General features: G+C 36.4%; 2 protein-coding genes and 1 pseudogene across 4 annotated transcripts; 1 reads left to right on the plus strand and 2 right to left on the minus strand.

The window, feature by feature from the left end:
* The first annotated feature begins 2,563 nt into the window (after nucleotides 1-2,563).
* Nucleotides 2,564-9,517, plus strand: LOC121790983 (pyridoxal kinase-like). Of its 2 annotated transcripts, none has more exons than XM_042189064.1 (13): nucleotides 2,564-2,704; nucleotides 2,999-3,095; nucleotides 3,512-3,605; nucleotides 3,763-3,867; nucleotides 4,153-4,236; nucleotides 4,493-4,566; nucleotides 6,364-6,428; nucleotides 7,262-7,325; nucleotides 7,639-7,704; nucleotides 7,867-7,923; nucleotides 8,626-8,670; nucleotides 8,770-8,823; nucleotides 9,175-9,517. In XM_042189064.1, exons 2-13 carry the CDS (start codon nucleotides 3,015-3,017, stop codon nucleotides 9,373-9,375), a joined length of 990 nt encoding a protein of 329 aa, XP_042044998.1. In that variant the 5' UTR covers nucleotides 2,564-2,704; nucleotides 2,999-3,014; the 3' UTR covers nucleotides 9,376-9,517. The 2 variants fall into 2 exon arrangements, with proteins under 2 accessions (XP_042044998.1, XP_042044999.1); XM_042189065.1 differs by having other exon boundaries at nucleotides 2,617-2,769.
* Nucleotides 9,518-11,085: 1,568 nt separating this feature from the next.
* On the minus strand, nucleotides 11,086-12,596 carry LOC121790981 (annotated as a pseudogene).
* A 122-nt stretch (nucleotides 12,597-12,718) lies between these two features.
* LOC121790980 (methionyl-tRNA formyltransferase-like) lies at nucleotides 12,719-17,083 on the minus strand. 2 transcript variants are annotated; one of them, XM_042189062.1, is made up of 11 exons: nucleotides 16,886-17,080; nucleotides 16,750-16,812; nucleotides 16,303-16,437; nucleotides 15,478-15,580; nucleotides 14,839-14,909; nucleotides 14,657-14,761; nucleotides 14,530-14,563; nucleotides 13,832-13,932; nucleotides 13,657-13,716; nucleotides 13,394-13,597; nucleotides 12,719-13,045 (listed from the first exon to the last, which is right to left on the minus strand). In XM_042189062.1, exons 1-11 carry the CDS (start codon nucleotides 16,994-16,996, stop codon nucleotides 12,956-12,958), a joined length of 1,077 nt encoding a protein of 358 aa, XP_042044996.1. In that variant the 5' UTR covers nucleotides 16,997-17,080; the 3' UTR covers nucleotides 12,719-12,955. The 2 variants fall into 2 exon arrangements, with proteins under 2 accessions (XP_042044996.1, XP_042044995.1); XM_042189061.1 differs by having other exon boundaries at nucleotides 14,530-14,761; nucleotides 16,886-17,083.
* Nucleotides 17,084-17,522: the final 439 nt, after the last annotated feature.

The raw sequence follows: 17,522 nt of genomic DNA on the forward strand, positions 1-17,522 counted from the left end.
TCCCTCCTGGGACCCCTGGGCGACCCCCTCGCTACCCGTTGCACCCGCCTTTGACCAACCAGACGAGTGCAGTGAGTAAACGATGGAGGGGACGGGAACTCCTGAACATCCTCGGGGAGGTCGTGGGAACCGTCGATGCTGCCGCTGTAATAACCGGCATAGTTCAGTCGCTGCTTCTTCGGCCAGCCAGCATCGACACCTGCCCGAAACTTCTCGGAGTCCATCAGCACCTCATAGCAGTTCTAGTAGGTGAACTCCTTATAAAGCCCGTGCACGAGGAAGGCTTTCTCCGCTATCCTCCTGCAGTCCTCGTCAGTTTGGCCACTGGTCTGCATGCGGAGGGCGTTGGTGTACAAGCCCGAAAATCGTGAGACCGCAGCCCTGATTCGGTCCCACCCCTTCCAGCACTCCTCCTCGCTGTGTGGCCTCCCCTCCGGACAAAATGCCTTGTAGGCTGCTGATATTTTAGCCCACAAGTTGACGATCCTCTGATTGTTCGAATGGAGGGGATCATCGCAAACACTCACCCAAGCCTCGGACAGCGCGACGTTCTCCGCATCCGTCCACTTCCTCCATGCCGGGCTGTCGTCATCAGCCGGCTGCGACGACTCGCCGACCACCCTTTTGCCCTTCCCCTCGCCCTTCTTCTTCTTTGGTGCGCCCCGACCCCGCCCTACTCCCCCCGTTTGAACGGGAGTGTCCGCATACTCGAGATCTATTTCCAACTCCTCTAAGGAGAAAGTCTCACACCCAGTGAACTGCGTCTCCGATGGGGTCGATGTGTGCGAAGAAGCAGTCAGAAAATCAAGACTGGGGCGATAGACATTGTCCCCCCCCGGTGTCCCCTGCATCCCGGGCTGCATTCCCGGCTGCCACCCCGGCATCATCTGCATCCAAGGGTACATGTTGTAGTACCCGGTCATCGGACCCCATCCACCTCCCACGGGTACCGTGGGAGTTTGAGACGCGCTCGTCACTGGAGTAGACTCGTTGTTGTTCTCCATTTTGCTTTATTGCTCTTGTACAGAAATTAAGTGAGAGAGAAAACTCGTTAAAACAAACGGTGAGAATGAAAATGACGTGCAAATCGCGTACATATAGTGTTTCGAAAATTAAAAAAAAAAGTGTTGGCTGATCGCTCGCCAATCGCCCGCCTACAATGGCGGCCACCCGATCGGCCAGCGCATCGGCCAGCGCTCAAAAATCGGCGTGCGTTCGCCGAAATTCCCCCCCGTTTTTCCGCTCGCCGCCTACAATAGTTTGGCTAGCAGACCGGTCAGCGTCGGGAATCGGCTAGCCGGTCCGCTAGCCTCCATTGGAGATGCTCTTAGAAGCAATGTTTTAAAAACCGGACCGGACCGGCCGGTTCGACCGGTTCAACCGCGAACCGGTAGGCAGTCCGGTCCGGTTCACCCCTAAAAACCACTAGCACATTGAACCGCCGCGAACCGGTGGAACCGGCCGGTCGGACCGGTCCAACCGCGAACCGGAAACCGGTTTTTCAATTTTTCAAAATTTTTTTTTTAAATTTTGTTCAATTTTTCAAAATTTGTTGTTGCTAAGACTTGAACACATGACCTCATCTCTAAATATCAACTTCTTTACCACTCCACCACATGATCATTTTGAAATATTATGAACATTAATTATCCTTATACATTAAATCTGAAATTCTTTTTCCACCAAAACTATTAATTCATATTAGTTTTGTATTCTTTTAGGATAATTCATTTTAATTTTATATTCTTTTAAGATAATTCATTTTAATTCTATATTCTTTTAAGAAATTGTTAATTATAATATATTTCTTATATTTTAATTATATTTTTACAATCACTATATTTTACAATATAGGAGTTTATAATTATACATAGACTTTAATACTAATTTTTAATATTGTGTATTATAGTTTATTATTGTATTCAAACTTAACGTCATTAAATATTCTAATATACTAATATAAGACTTATTTTCTATAATAATACAATTAAAAGTATAATACTATAATATTTATTGATAAAACATGTAATTAAATTTTATTATTTATAACTAACTAAATAAATATATATGTATAAACAGTATTACGGTTCAACCAATGGTTCGACCAGTGAATCGGTTGAACCAGTGAACCAGTAACGACACCGGTTCGCTGGCCGGTCCGGTTTTTAAAACATTGCTTAGAAGTGATAGCTTTCACTATAGCAACACGATTATGGTGAAGAGTCTCTGCTATCCTTGAATATTATTATTATGTTACCGGCTTCCCACCTTCCGAGGTCAACCGCCCTTTCTCTTTTTTCTTTTGGTTTATGAAAAAAAAATACATAAACGCTTGTGATATATCATAACTCTAACCAATCTCTCAAAAAATATGACATTACTACTTAAGAAAAACACACGATTTTACCGTTACATTTTCCACTCCTGCTTCATTCAATACCCATCCTATGCTGCATAAAACAAAATAAAGTAAATAATAGTATAATTAAATTAAAGTAAATGGACAATGAGATAGTAGAAGATAAAATATGTGGAAAATTAAGCAAACAAAATTAATAGTACTAGAAAGCATTAATTATAAATTACTAGAAATTAGTTCAACTGTATTTTGTGGGTGGTGGAATTCTGGAAGCAAAGGAGCGATTTGCGACGGCAAGTAGAGATTGTTGTTTTGGTTCAGTGAATCCAATGGCTCTATAATTAGGTTTGCATTCTGCACTTCACTCAGCAATTCCAATCAGTAATCACTACTCAATCATCACGCAACAAGTAAATCCCAATTACTATATTTCTTCGATTCCCACAATTTATTTTCCTCTTTAAGAAATCATCACCTACTATGCATCATATTGCGCCTTGATTCTATTATGCTAACGTCTAAATTAATCTGCAGCATATTCAATCCTCAATTTCATCCAAGCTTTTCTACTTTTAGGTGGAACTGAGCTCAATAACCTGCATTTGTTTACTAATCATGCATTCTGAACCCAATTTTTAGGTTAAAGAATTAGGTCATGGCGCCTCCACCGGTTCTGGCTCTAGCGCTGCCGTCGGAAACGGGTCGGGTTCTCAGTATTCAGTCGCACACTGTTCAGGTCGCTCTCCTCAATCCAATTTAAAACCATTTTACTCTTTCTGTGTAACGTCATGTTTTATTGACTGAAACTAACTGTGTGAGACAGACTTAGTTGCTCAAGTTTATAGTTTGATATTGCTGCAAATTTTGAGCTCTCAACCTTAATAGATGTTTTTATACTAATAAGAATCCTGTTCCATGAATGGGAGGACATGCAGCTGTAAAATATCTGTTTAGGTTTGTGTGAGATTTTGATATCTTGACATCTTTCTTGTACCATAATAGAGTAATAGACCAATCTCTCCCAGTTTGCTTATTGCATTAAAAACATTGTTTTGCTAGTGTTACATTTCGTTGTGGTTGGTGGCATGCCATTCGTAGTGATAGATATTTAGCTTCGTGTTATAGCCATTGCTAAATTCTCTTTTACTTTAGGGATATGTCGGCAACAAATCAGCTGTCTTTCATCTACAGTTACTTGGATATGATGTAGATCCAATAAATTCAGTTCAGTTTTCAAACCACACAGGCAAGCTGCTTATTTGACTTCATAGTCGTCATTCTTTCTGAGGTTTAAAACCTGGTGTGAGGAGTGAGGACATCCGAGTATCTTTACATTTCAGGCATGTTTTTTAATAAACATATTGGTTGTATTTCTCAGCATGACTATACCATGAATTTTGCAGGATATCCTACTTTTAAGGGCCAGGTCTTGAATGGAGACCAACTTTGGGATTTAATCGAGGGTCTTGAAGCTAATAATTTGTTGTACTACACACATCTACTTACAGGTATCATTGATTCAACTAGTTTAGTGTTGCTGCCAAAATAACTTTTCTAATATTCAACTCAATGGTTCTTGAAGTCTGTGCTTTTTATGCCTTTTCAACTGCACTGCAAATATGTTAGTTCAGGTGATGAAATTGTGATACTTACATAATATTTCATCTTAATCATATTGACGCCTGCGATTTCTGCTATTTTCCATATCCTTTTAAGCTCTGAGTTGCTCAAATAATTAGGTAATAAGATATATTTTTTCTTTCTCCATGTTAACAGTTGGCCACATATTGTAGGTTATATTGGTTCAGTCTCCTTCTTGAATACTGTTCTACGAGTTGTGAATAAGCTTAGGTCTGTCAACCCCGGACTTACATATGGTGAGTAGATCCAGTAGCCGCTGACTATTTAACATGCACATATTCTTTCTGAAATTGAGAATGTGCTTCCTTGTAGTTTCCTTGGAACTTGGAAGTACAATTTAGCGTGCATAGTATTTGTCTAAGATCTTGGTTGAGTAAAGGCTTGGGTCATTATAACTAATTTTTGGATAGGTTAAATATACTGCAGCCTTGATATTGTTTTCCTATTCCGTTGCTAACTTGCTATAGTTTGTTATGGAATCTTTGTTTTCAGTGTGTGATCCAGTTTTAGGTGATGAAGGAAAACTGTACGTTGCCGAGGAATTGGTATCTGTATATCGAGAAAAGGTACATTAAATGTTGAATATGGTTTTTATCTAGTGAAAATTATTATGATATTTTTGTAGTTAAGGTACTAGTTCAAGTACTCATTCAGTTTGTTGCAGTACCCACTGGCCCAAGATTAAATTTTGAATGTTCTGAAATGTAGATTCTAATTATGAATAGTCATAGTTAAATAACTATTCAATCTTTTTGGGTTCTTTCTGGTTCGGCCAAAGCAACCATTTAAAAATTGCTATTGCGTCAGTGTGAACATATAAATATACACATATCAAATTTGAACTTCATGATTTATAATTCAATTAGAGAGCATAAATTATTAGTACATTTTTTTCCAGAAGAAATTTTGTCTTTATGCTAGCCTAAGAGCGGGTGGCCTATAGCTTTACTTGTGATGCTTTGGCATTTTATTGTGGCAACTGTAGCTTGTTAACTTGATCTTATAGAAGGTTTTGATGAGTTGTACTAGTATAGAATATATGAAATAATATCATACTCCCTCCATCCCACAAAATAGTGAATAATAGGTTGTGGCACATTTTAGAAATTTTTAAAAAGGGAAAATCGATGGAAAAACATGCAGTTTGGTTGAATTCTGGTCCCGTCCCACAACTTTAAAATCACTCGAAACAACCACGGAGTTTAAATTTTTTTGCAATTATCCCATGACAAAAAAATTTGGTGAAATTGTATCTGATATGGTAGCCGGAAAATCATACTGTTTACTGCCAATGAGTTAAACGATGTCGTCTATTCACTATTCATACAAAAAATGACGTTTGGTTGAAAACATCAATAATATACACGTATGCGGCCAGATTTTTTCGTCGTGGGATAACTGCAAAGAAATCCAAACTTCATGATTTTTATGGCTGATTTTTAAAGTTGCGGACATGCCTATATTTGACCAAACTTCATGGTTTTTCCGGCAACTTACCCTTTAATAAATGTTAGTTAGATTGTACTCCATCCGTCCCGCTTAAGATGACACGTTTTCCTTTTTAGCTTGTCCCAACTAAGATGACACATTTCCTTTATTGGAAACTTTCTCTCTCTAATTAATACACTCAACCACTTTTTCTCACTCCTATTAATATATTCATCTTTCTTTCTCTCTATTTTAATACTTACACCCACCTTTTCCTCTCCAATTAAACACTTTAACCAATAATTCCTAAAATCCCGTGCCGGCCAGAAATGTGTCATCTTAGCCGGGACGGAGGGAGTAGTTTGAGTGGAGAAGGGGCCCCGCTTTACTAGGTAAAGTGTGTTGTGAGTAGAGAAATGGTGGAACATGTGTAATAAAGTTGTAAATAATTTGAGCGAGTGGAGAAATGGTGGACCTTGTGTGGTAAATTTGTAAGTTGAGAAAGTGTGGATAAAACATAAGGAATTTATGTCCAAAATGGCAAAGAAATAAGTGTGCATTAATTTGTTGAACACTCCAAAATGGCAAAGTGTGCACTATCTTGTAGGACGGAGGGAGTGTTAGTTTGTAGATATTTTACCGGTTTGACTTGTCAAGTGTTGATTGGGTTGTATGTAAAATGTCAAATATTATCAGTGTGTCCTACATTTTTCATCTCTCCATCATATTACATGTTTTTTTGTTTTATGTTGGCAAAGGAATTGGCCTGATTTGTTCAAACTGGACAACATTCATAATTTCATACACAACAATATATAATAAAGGAAAAGGAAAAAGAAATAGGTAGAGATGGATTTGTAGAGCAAACTACATAAATGCACTTTTATATCAAACTCGCTCTGATGGAAAAATTGGTTATTACTTTTTCTTAATAGGTTGTCCCTATTGCTTCCATGTTGACTCCGAATCAGTTTGAGGCTGAATTGTTGACAAAATCCAGGTATTTTCCTGTTTAGCTTGTAGTATATCAAATACTTCCAAAAGCTGACAAAGCATATCTATATCAGCCTGATCATATTTTATGATTCTTACTAATGCTACTTAATAAAGTTGACCTTATGAGGAGGTTGGTTCAATCACCCTCACGAATTAAGTATGTCCATTTCCATTGATTTTGAGTTCATACCAGACAAGGGAAAGGAAACTCCTGTTTTTTGGATAAAGCCAGAGCACTTGAAAGAGTTTGTTATGACAAATTCACAATAAAACTTCTACTTACATAATGCCAGTTACCTAGAATACTTATTTGCAATGATGGAAAGTTTTAGACTTTTAATGATAGAGTTTTGATTTATTTCTACACGTGTCTCAAGTCTCACCTGATAAACTATTGGATTAGCCCAAACTTGTTTCTAATAGTAGTCAGCCACATGCTATTGAGTTTTTTTGCTATGGTTATTTTTATCTTTTTTATTTATTTATTTCATATTTGAAGTGTTATCTAGGTAACTTTCAGCCAGTCAAGTCTTGGACTATCCCTATGCCCTTGGTGAAATAGGTAGTCTTTAAATATGATTGCAGTCGTCAATCATTATGTTAGGATAGGAAAAATATCCCTATGGGGATTTTCTTGGTTCTAGTTTTTCTTCATTTTATTCTGATTCAAGCATCATTTGGAATGTAATCTGTATCCTTTCGTGTTACTAATTTAGTATGAGTATCCATAACTCTTATCAGTTTTTTTTTAATGTATTGTCTATCCCTCCTTGTCATCATTTTCCTTGGTTCCTGTTGGTGATTTTGTCCGTTCCATGCATTCCTCCAATTTTTAAGGATTGTATCTGAGCAAGATGGCAGGGAGGCATGCAACATTATTCATGCTGCCGGACCATCAAAGGTGTTTTCTAATGCTTCAGTCTTAATAGTATCTCAATTATTTATTTTGTAGACTTCTTTTTGTCTTTACTCTTTGACCTAATAAGTTCTAGATTGCTGAGAATGATCTCTAAAGGCATTACTAATAAAAAGAAATTGTTTTCTTAAATCATCAACTGGCGCATTTATTACCACTTTTTTTTTATCGTGTAATACTACTAGTAATAGCACTTAAAGCCCTAGAATTATACTTTGCTATTACAATTATATCCTATCTACAATAATATGCTGTTAAAGTTATATTATGTTTGTTCAAGGATTACAACTTGTTTCAGGTTGTCATAACAAGCATAAATGTAGAGGGAGAGCTTCTCCTAATTGGCAGTCATCAGAAAGAGAAGGTAATTGAATCACTCATACTTGTACGGGGCATCTGCTATTTCCACTATAAATGCATATTTTCTACTGATTCTCTTGTATTTTTTTCCTTAGTAGTACTTCATAAAAGAAGTTTGTTATTCCCTAATATCCACATTCTAACTAAGCAACTTCGGCTATTACAGGGGCAACCACCTGAGCAGTTCCGGATCCCAATTCCCAAAATTCCGGCTTATTTCACAGTAAGAAGCTGTTTTATTTGTGAATATTACCTTTTCTGAGATAGTATATCTCCGATTGCATAAATGATTTTCATGATCTGAGAACATCATATATTCTTCTCACCTCACTTTCCTCAAATAAGTTTAAAAGTTCAGTAAAATGCTTTAAACTAGAGAGTATTATTTGGCTAATTCTACCAGTGGACATGCTTTCCACGTTCGACACTCTTAGGGGACTTATCATATGCATTTCCCCTGAAACATGGAAAAATTGAAGGTATCTAAGTGTTCGCACCATACAATCAAGAGTGAGCAGACCCTAGAGTTTCTCCAACTCACCCCTTCCCAACGTAAAATGAAAAGTAGCTGAACCATTTTTTAGTCTTCTCTCAGCTTTACGGTTTTGCATGTGGAGTTATATGATCGAGTGATTCTTATTGGACTCATATTTGTTGTGACTATATGTTTGTCTAGAATGTTCTATGTGGTTTGCGTTCAGCTTGCCCTATTCTTTTATAGCTCATTAAATAAGCTTGCAGTTAGCCGCAGAGCCTCTTTTATTTACTCACAAGAAGAAAACTGCCAAAAAAGATTAAATTTGTGGAAATTATGAGACAAGAATTTGTAGAGTGCTTCATTCTTCTCATATTTTTCCTCAAAACCAAACATTTATCTTGTACTAATAGTTTGCTACTTCTAACATTGCATCTTCTTTTACTACAGGGAACAGGAGATCTCATGACTGCACTTTTGCTTGGATGGAGCAATGTAATGATTGATAAACCTTATTTTAAGTTCATTAGCCATCTCATAGGTGTTATTAATGCGCATCGTTTCTTATTCATTTATCTGATTCTTATCATATAGAAATACCCTGACAACCTTGGCAAAGCTGCAGAACTTTCTGTATCCAGTGTGCAGGTAAGTCTGTTGATTTGGTTATTCTGATTGAATATCGGAGTTACCGACTCCGCAAAGGAACTGAACTTGCTTTCCTTCAAAAGTGTGAATTTTCTTATTTTCTTCTCGGGCGAGTATCCTACCTCGTTTTCTTTAGTATTTCCACATATACAGTAGATTAAATGTCCGAAGTGAATGCAGTAAAAACACCCCCTATCTCCATCTTAACATACATAGTAACAGTGGACCAAAATATGCAATTTTGAGCTTGTTCGATCATGTAATCCTATGCATTGTTGATCTAATCGATCACCCAAAGTAAATGTTCCCGGAGCCCGTTGTAGTTATGCATGACTTTTGAGTTTGCTGCAGGCACTTCTGGTTAGGACAGTAGAAGACTATACGAGGGCTGGGCATGACTGCCAGTCGAGCAGCTTAGAGATTCGTTTGATCCAGAGTCAAGATGATATCCGAAACCCTGAAATCAAATACAGGGCTGAGATGTACAACAAAGAAGTCGACCAAATCTATACAACCAAACAGCCACATTACATTAGGCTGGGGCAAATATGAAGAAGAGGAAATTGAGGACTTTAGTTTCTTTCAAAAGTTAAATAAATGATCTTATGTTGTACTACCAAATTTCTCTCTTTCCTTTTCATATTGGTGTAATTAACTCAAAAGGTAGTGAGCATCAAAAGTTTTCATCTACTAATATAGTGATTACTTTTAATATTTTACTACCTAGGAATACTGCTTCTAAGCAATCGAGTTTTGAAACTTTATTGTCTTAAAATTGAAGATTTGTCTTAAAATTATTAATATATGAGTTAGATGCACTAAAAATATTTGAGATATCTGTTTGAACGCAACAAAAAAATGGCTAATCTTTTTGCCAAAACTTTATAAAAATAGGAACGGCAAATACAAAAATGGCTATTGTTTCTGCTGCTTCGTTTCACGGCCACGAAGCCCCAACTCCACACTCCCGTTTCCGCCATCAGATTCCTCTATTTCTTGTCCTTTATCATCCCATGACTGAAGGTGGGCGCGCGCGTTTTTTATCTCTAATTACGATTGCTACGTGTTTGTCGTAACTACTCACTGAAAATTTCAATGTGATTAATCAAAGTGAGGAATTGTATGGTCATGCATATGTGTATAATAGTGATTCAATTTAGTAACAGTATATAGAGTAGAGAAAGCAGGTAGCCAAGTTATGATCTTTTCGGAGGGAAAGTTCCAAAATCTGCTGAATTCAGGAAGGAGTGATCAGTGCATTGATGATTTGTTTGAGTTTGACGAGAAGCTTTCCCAAGCATTGAAAGAGGAGGAGTTATCCCCTCGAAAGCAAGCTGTGCAGAATGCTCACTGGTTGTTAGATCCACCTTTTTGCATGCACCTTCAATATTGTTGCTTCTGATTAGCACAAAGTCATGTAGCATAGAATTCTATTACTTTCCATCTTTTAGCTATAGAGCTGTAGATTGTGTTTGAGTATGTTTAGAGAATAGCTAAGATGCTTGTTAATTGTTATGGCATTTCATATAATTACAGGTAGGTGATCAAGTCTAAATGTTTATAGTGAACACCTGTTAAACAAGAAAACATGTGCATCTCAATACCAAGTTACCACATTTATAAGGGTATGCAAATAGCTAGACACAATGACATCATTAGAGCTATAACATAAAGCTGAAATACGCGAGTAATTATATTTAAAATTTAATAAATCCTAAGGATTCTTCAATTTTATCTATATTTTATCTTTGTCTTGTATTTTTAATTTGCCTTCTGTCTGAATAAACATTACTTCCTTATAGCAGATAATTGGGATTGATGGTCAAAATTATCATTCTCATCAACATATAAGACAACAATAACAATGGAAATATTAATATCTTCATTCTTGCTTTATATTAACTATAATCTACTTTTCATTAATCATTTACAAAATTATGGCTACAACGCCGCTTAAAGTTGTTTGATTAACCTATTTAACCTATTCATTCTTGATACTGTTATTTTAACTAAAAATAATTTTTTTTAAAAAAGACCTTAGTCCTTGCTACTTTTTGGAAGTATTTTTCTCTTTTTTACCCATGCGTTTTGCAACTGCTTTGTGTACATACTATTCTACAGAGAGGCACCAATTTCAAATTAGCCATTATATTATTGTAGCATGCGTGAATCGACCATGACACCCACATTTATTTCCAAATATATTATAATTTCATTTTGTGATTACATTTTTTCCAACTGTTGCATTTCAGGAATAGAAGATTTGCAATATCCAATTGGAAGGTCAGCATGGCGGATGCTACATATTCTATTCTCTCATCTCACTACATAATCTGAAAATTAAAATGAAACAAGACATATAGTAGTAATATTAAATTTTTCACATAATAGAACAAGCGTGGGGTTATCGTCGCTGAAGAGATGCGTGATCCCTTCTTCATGAGGCGCTGCTGGAACGGCCTGAGCGACGTTTCTGACAAAGCCGGATGGGGCCCTTTTGTTGTAGGCCTGAGGCGCGTAGGGATACTGAACAAGATTGTGAGGCACATAAGGCCACAATTCAGCTCTTTTCCGGTTCTCTTCACTCTCTTCAGCACCTTGCTTGCATCGATGAAGCCACTCACCGTTACACGGTGTTGCTTTCCATCATACTATATCATTTTATGCATCAACAAATATGTATATAAAGTATAAACATGCATTACCTTTCATGTTTTTCACAGCATTCTTGACTCTTCTCTCACATCCATCACAGTCCAGTTTTACTTTGATCTCAACTCTCTGCATCATCAACAAACAAATTCAACTATATAAAAATTAATTAAGCAAATGAAATAGTATGTGTGAAAAAATGTTAAGGCAATTAGTAGTACCTGCATAGGTTTCCTTTTGCCTCTTGTTGTGGTGACAGTGCAAAAGTTTGAGAGATAATCAAGAGCTCCCATTTCTCTTTTTGATCTTATGATGTTTGTTATACACAAACCAAAGAAGAATGGATTTGTTGATATTTATATTGTGAGATCTTGACGAGTAATAACAAGTTGTATGTCCAATTCTACCATTGTGAATGCAAAGACCTAAGATTTTAATTGAGGGTAAACTTATTCTTTGGAAAATTTATGGGTTTTTGAAATTTGAGATATTTTATTATTTTAAAAAGAGGGTTAAAATGAGCAGAAAGTTGGGTGATTAAGCCCTGAAATTATGATGAGCAGGTAATAATGCTTTTGGATTTGATGATTTGTTTATGGTGATTGTTTAATCATGAAATTGCTCTAAAAGTGCTTTACTGTTTGCTTTCATTTTCATTCACCTGCTTTTTCAATATTTTTAATTGGATTAATTGCCGCAATAATTGATCTTGATACTGTTTCTTCTATCTTGTTTGAGGAAAGTTGAGTGATATTTCATGTAACTAAAAAGCATATCAAATAGCGACTTTAATAGAAAGTAGTGAGGTTATTTTTCTTTTCTTTCAACAAACTTAAATGTGACTTCTTTCCAGCTGAAATATGCATGAAATCATGGCCCCATTTTTGCTCTTTTGCTTCATTTCTTGTGTTATTTAATCACTGTATCTATAAAAAAATCAAGTAAGAATTGTTTGCTTTTGGAGTCTTGTAATATTTAGTGTGCAACGAGATCAAGATAAAAAAAAAAACCGGACCTCATTTGTTTCGAATCAAGTTTTCTTTTTTGGGAAGATATTGTTTGAAATGAAGATTGATTTTGATATGCATATATTTGGAGGTGACGAATTTCATCCCTGATTTATATCAGCAACTTCTCTGCTTCTCATATTTACCATTTTCTAGTATTCAATAAAATGAGATCGAACTACCCAAAATGCCCTCGATCGTATACACAACACCATATACATAGTATACTATGTATATGATTAAGCAGTAAATGATTAACAGTTGCAATTCTAGCTTATTTTTAATCATACAAACAATGTAAAGCTCGAGAAACAAGGATGGTTCGATCAAACTAAATCGATAGTTTCTGTAACTCGGTTTCAAGACTAAGCATTAGCATCCTCAACTAAACTGGAAAGAAGGAATTGAGAAGATGGAAAGAATGTGAAGAAGTAGAGACTTGTCATGGTGTACCTTTAATGACTTGACAGTGATCATAACTTTTTCAGTTTTTGGCCTCTCAAACCATTCCAAAATGCGGCAGCATTTACGACTTTCTTACCAGGCAATTGAACCTCCAACACCTACAAGTGGTTACACAAGATTATCGAAACAAAATTTGCAGCACAACATGACCATGAATGTCGACTCATTATCTTGTCATGAAAAGACTGGAATATAGTGCAGGAATACGTAATTAAAGCGATTGCAGAACTATCAATCTTCAATTTTTGTTTTACAAAAAAAACTCACTGATAGTCGTAGGCAAGGAAGCATAGTAAAATAATTAGCGTTCACAATCAACCATCAACTTTAATTGCGTCCCAATATGTAACCGTACCCCATAGATGGCTAACTACAGCAGATAGAAGAACATGACAGCATATTACTATGGCTGTAAAGTTTTGAATCAAAATATTATGACAGCTCACCTCAAGTGCTGTTCCATCACCACATGGGAATATCAATGAGCCTTTTACAAAGATGATATCATCTTTTTCACCATTCCGAATCTCATTATTGTCATGAACTCTTGTAGTTATGATCTTAAGGTCTATGGTGTTCGGTTTATCATTTTTTGGATCAATCACCAAAACTTTGGCTCGAGTTCCTGGCCAACCTGAAAATGCACGAACCTAAAAACTTACATGCAATAAATCCATGTCTATTAATCAAATTGAGAAACAAAATATACCTTGTTGTGAAGGACTGTAGCTTTTTGATCAAAAGAAAGATATGATTCTTCTTGAGTTATCTGCATGAAAAATTAAAATAGCCATTACGGATTGTGTAAATCACAATAGCATGATATGCTGATAGAATTATTGACATTAAAGAAACATTTCAGGACTAACCAAAACATAGAGTACCTTTGGAGCCAATGTAGCTTTAGATTCATCTTGTGGGGTAGCTTTAGTTTTGGCAGAACCATCGAGTATTGATGGAAGTTCACTGATCAGAAGTTTAGATCCTACATTCAAGTGTGTTGTGCATCCAAATATGAATAGGGAGTTAATACTATATACAACCAACTTCTTGTTGCCGCGTTCTTGTAATAATGAGCAATTGAAGAAAGTAAAATACAGTCTAAAGACTCGTGATTTATATAACCATACGCAGAGCATAAGATCCCAGAGACGGAGGACTATATTATTCACTTACTAATAGAAGATAAAGCATACATGTTGGAATGATTCATCTGACAACTTTACGAAAACAGGAACTGAATAGACAGAGGTGTGACAAGTTAACAAGATCTGTATGAGATACATTTGGGTGGGCGATGCCAGTCAGCTCCACTTTATACTGTAAATAACGAACCTCAAGTAAACGGTCCAGCACAAGAAATGCTAAGCCCATTAATGTGAGATCATTAGCAATGAAATGCATGCAGTGTCATACTTCTAGAAGGGTTCCTATCAAACGATTATGTCATGAATCAGGGAACCTTCACGACATCTAAAACACTAAAAACAAATTTATAACTCAAGTTCGACAAAGCTCCAAAGGTGAGAAGTTTGCGGATACATATAAACAGGAAAAGTTAATGACAAAAATAATGACAAACCTTGAGAAAACAGAAACTCCAACAGCTCTGGTGCCTGCAAAAATATTTCAGAGAGCTTATATGAAAGCAAATTGAATGGGTACACAGTTCTTTTGGTCAAATATTTGAGAGGACATGCTCTGCATACCTTTATTTTATCATCAATTTCCATTTTTTCAAAAGCAATAACAGGGCCAGCATCCAGTTGGCGCACCGTGTATGCTAATGAAACCCCAGTTTCTCGCACACCATCCTGTTGGATTTCATTTATTCAGTCATGCCGTTAAGTCAAAATGGGTCTAGCAAGAAAAAGAAGCACTCAGTTTAGACCTGTAAAGCCCTCTGAACAGGTGCTGCTCCACGATATAGAGGAAGCAAGCTAGGGTGTACGTTGACAGTCCCTACAAGATTGCATTCAAATCTGAGACAGCTAGATGTCAGCTTTTGAGACACAATGTATTCACCATAAAAATGCCAATCAAATAAGTTGATCACAACAGAATGGAAAATAATGATGGAAGATAATCTATAGATGGCATGAAAAAAATGGTGTTTCTGCTGAGAGTCTTCACTACAAGTAATATTATAGGGCTCACAAAAAGTCAGGTATGAGTATACATTGAGATATCAAGACCTTGAACATATGCATTAGATGTACACACATTGTAAATTACACCACTGAATCTGAATTTCTATAAGCCTATCTCTTCCTTATGTTTATGCATAAACACAACATTTCAGTTTTTTTTTCTTGGATGGAAAATGAATTTAAATTTAAAGGCCTCACCACGGAGGACTCAAACATGAGACCTTTGGTCTCAAGCATTACCTCTCTACCACTTGGCCAACTCACACACACAACATTCCAGTTAATATTATGAATACAAGTGCAGAAACATAAGTACATAACCATCATATAGAAGAATAACAACCATTAACAGAGAGAATATTTGGAGTCTTCAGACTAACCCATAGACGGAATATTAAGGAATTTGGTGGGCAAGATATTCCCATATGCAGCAGTGATGCAAAGTTCAGGTTCCAAAGCCTTAAAGCTGCTAAGAAATGATTCCTGCAAGGAGGCGCTATAAATATATTAATCTGTTCCTTCATAGAGGTAATAGAATTAAAGGTTCTTGTACACATATTTTGAACTTCCAGCAGTATCAACTCGATTATTATATTTGCCAAGTTATTTATCGGAAAAGAATTCTACAAATATATATATCCCATCCATAGTTCTGAGCCAACTAATCAGTGTTACATAAGAGATGCAAGAATCAAAAGAAAAATTCTCTCCTCCAAAGGGATGCACATGGTTCCTTCTCGGAAGGTTTACCCGATAGTTCCTGTTTCCTAACAAAACAATTTTCTTTCTGAGAACTACCTGTTGAAGTGATGATGTGACTTCAGTCTATATCCCCCAATCTCCCTTACGAAGTATAAGTGTACCCAATACCTCATTTTCAATTACAATAAACTCCATGCCCATTAAAATCAGGGTAATAAATTTAGATGAGCATTAGGAGATTTGTTTATTTGGGCCAAAAGTGCAAATGGTTTCTGCAAATATATTAGGGGAACGTGACAGCACACTGCTATTAACTTTTCAAGCAATGATCCACCAAGTTAAAGACTGATAAATCATATCACCAACCTCTCTCAGATGTTAAACTACAGAACACAAGTAGAAAACAGATTCATGTATATAAAAAGGGTCATCAACCAAACTCAACAAAAGTGAACTTGCACAAAAAACGGTGGAAGATATGACAGAATTAGTACATAATTTACCTCACCAGCTTTTATCGGGGTGAAGATCAAATCAGACGGGAAACCTCTGTCGAGAGCATGTTGTGCAACTGGAGAAGGCATCACCTTTCTACCCCTGTCTCTAGCAGATGGTGGCTGGGTGACAATTGCCGTAATCTGAATTATACCAAAATGCAGTCAATAAATGTTAATCATCATAATAAGCTGAATAAATCACAGTGCCAATGCCTTTTACGAGCATTGTTCTCTCAAGTTTGCTGCTTTTTATCACTTATCTCAACTAAAGATGGTAACTTTAGTCCACTTTGCACAAACTGTCAGCGTTAGAACATACTACATTGATATTCCCATCCAAATTACAAGGCTAACCCTATGAAATATTGAACAACAGAAAAATAAATAGAGACTAGTTTATGCGCAAAGGGAAACAGAAATGCAGAGAATAAAGAGTGTTGAACAGGGAAGCACCTCAAATGAGGAATCTGGTGCGGAGGAGGCAGTGAAAAGGGCATCAAGACCGGAAGCGGAAACCTGGAATGGAGAGTCAGTATGAATTAGTAATGTGTGTTAGTAATTAATTGGGCATTGTCACAGATAGACAGACTTGAGGAGAGCCCAAGTAGACGAGGCGCTTCTTGTGAGAAGAAGTGGCGGGAGAAGAGGCGGCGGTGCCGAGGCAGTAGAATCGGCGAAGCATCACTGAAGACGATAACATTTTGCTGTAACTCTATTTTCAACGCCAATTTGTGTTTCCCGTATCTTATTGCTCTTACCTTTTTTTACTGGAATTTGTTTTTCACAATAAAATGCAGTATGTAATTTCTTCTTAAAAAGCTGTAGAAGCCTATTCAAATTTCAAATCCAATTTAGTTCTATAAAAGAGCTCTCGAAATCTATCTATACATATATAAAAGCCTAAGTTATAAGAATTTTTATTTTCCCACTCAGTTTCATGAATTTTTATGAGTATATTGTATAAACCTTTTAGCATTTAGAGTGAACTACAAAAATAGTCCTTGGACTATGGGTTTATCTCAAACTAGTGTTATCACCCGTGCTATGCACGGGACAAATGATTTTCAAATAATAAAGATATATAGCGGCTAAATATATTAAAATAAAAAGTTAGAGTGGAGAATATGAATATAATAAGACAAAGGATAAATTGGAAATATGCTTCCATTTCAGAAAATGTAATAAGACATTAGAAAAATATGTGTTATAGTTGAATAAAGGAATCA

This window comes from Salvia splendens, unplaced genomic scaffold, assembly GCF_004379255.2.
Source record: "Salvia splendens isolate huo1 unplaced genomic scaffold, SspV2 ctg694, whole genome shotgun sequence".
NCBI lineage: Eukaryota > Viridiplantae > Streptophyta > Magnoliopsida > Lamiales > Lamiaceae > Salvia > Salvia splendens.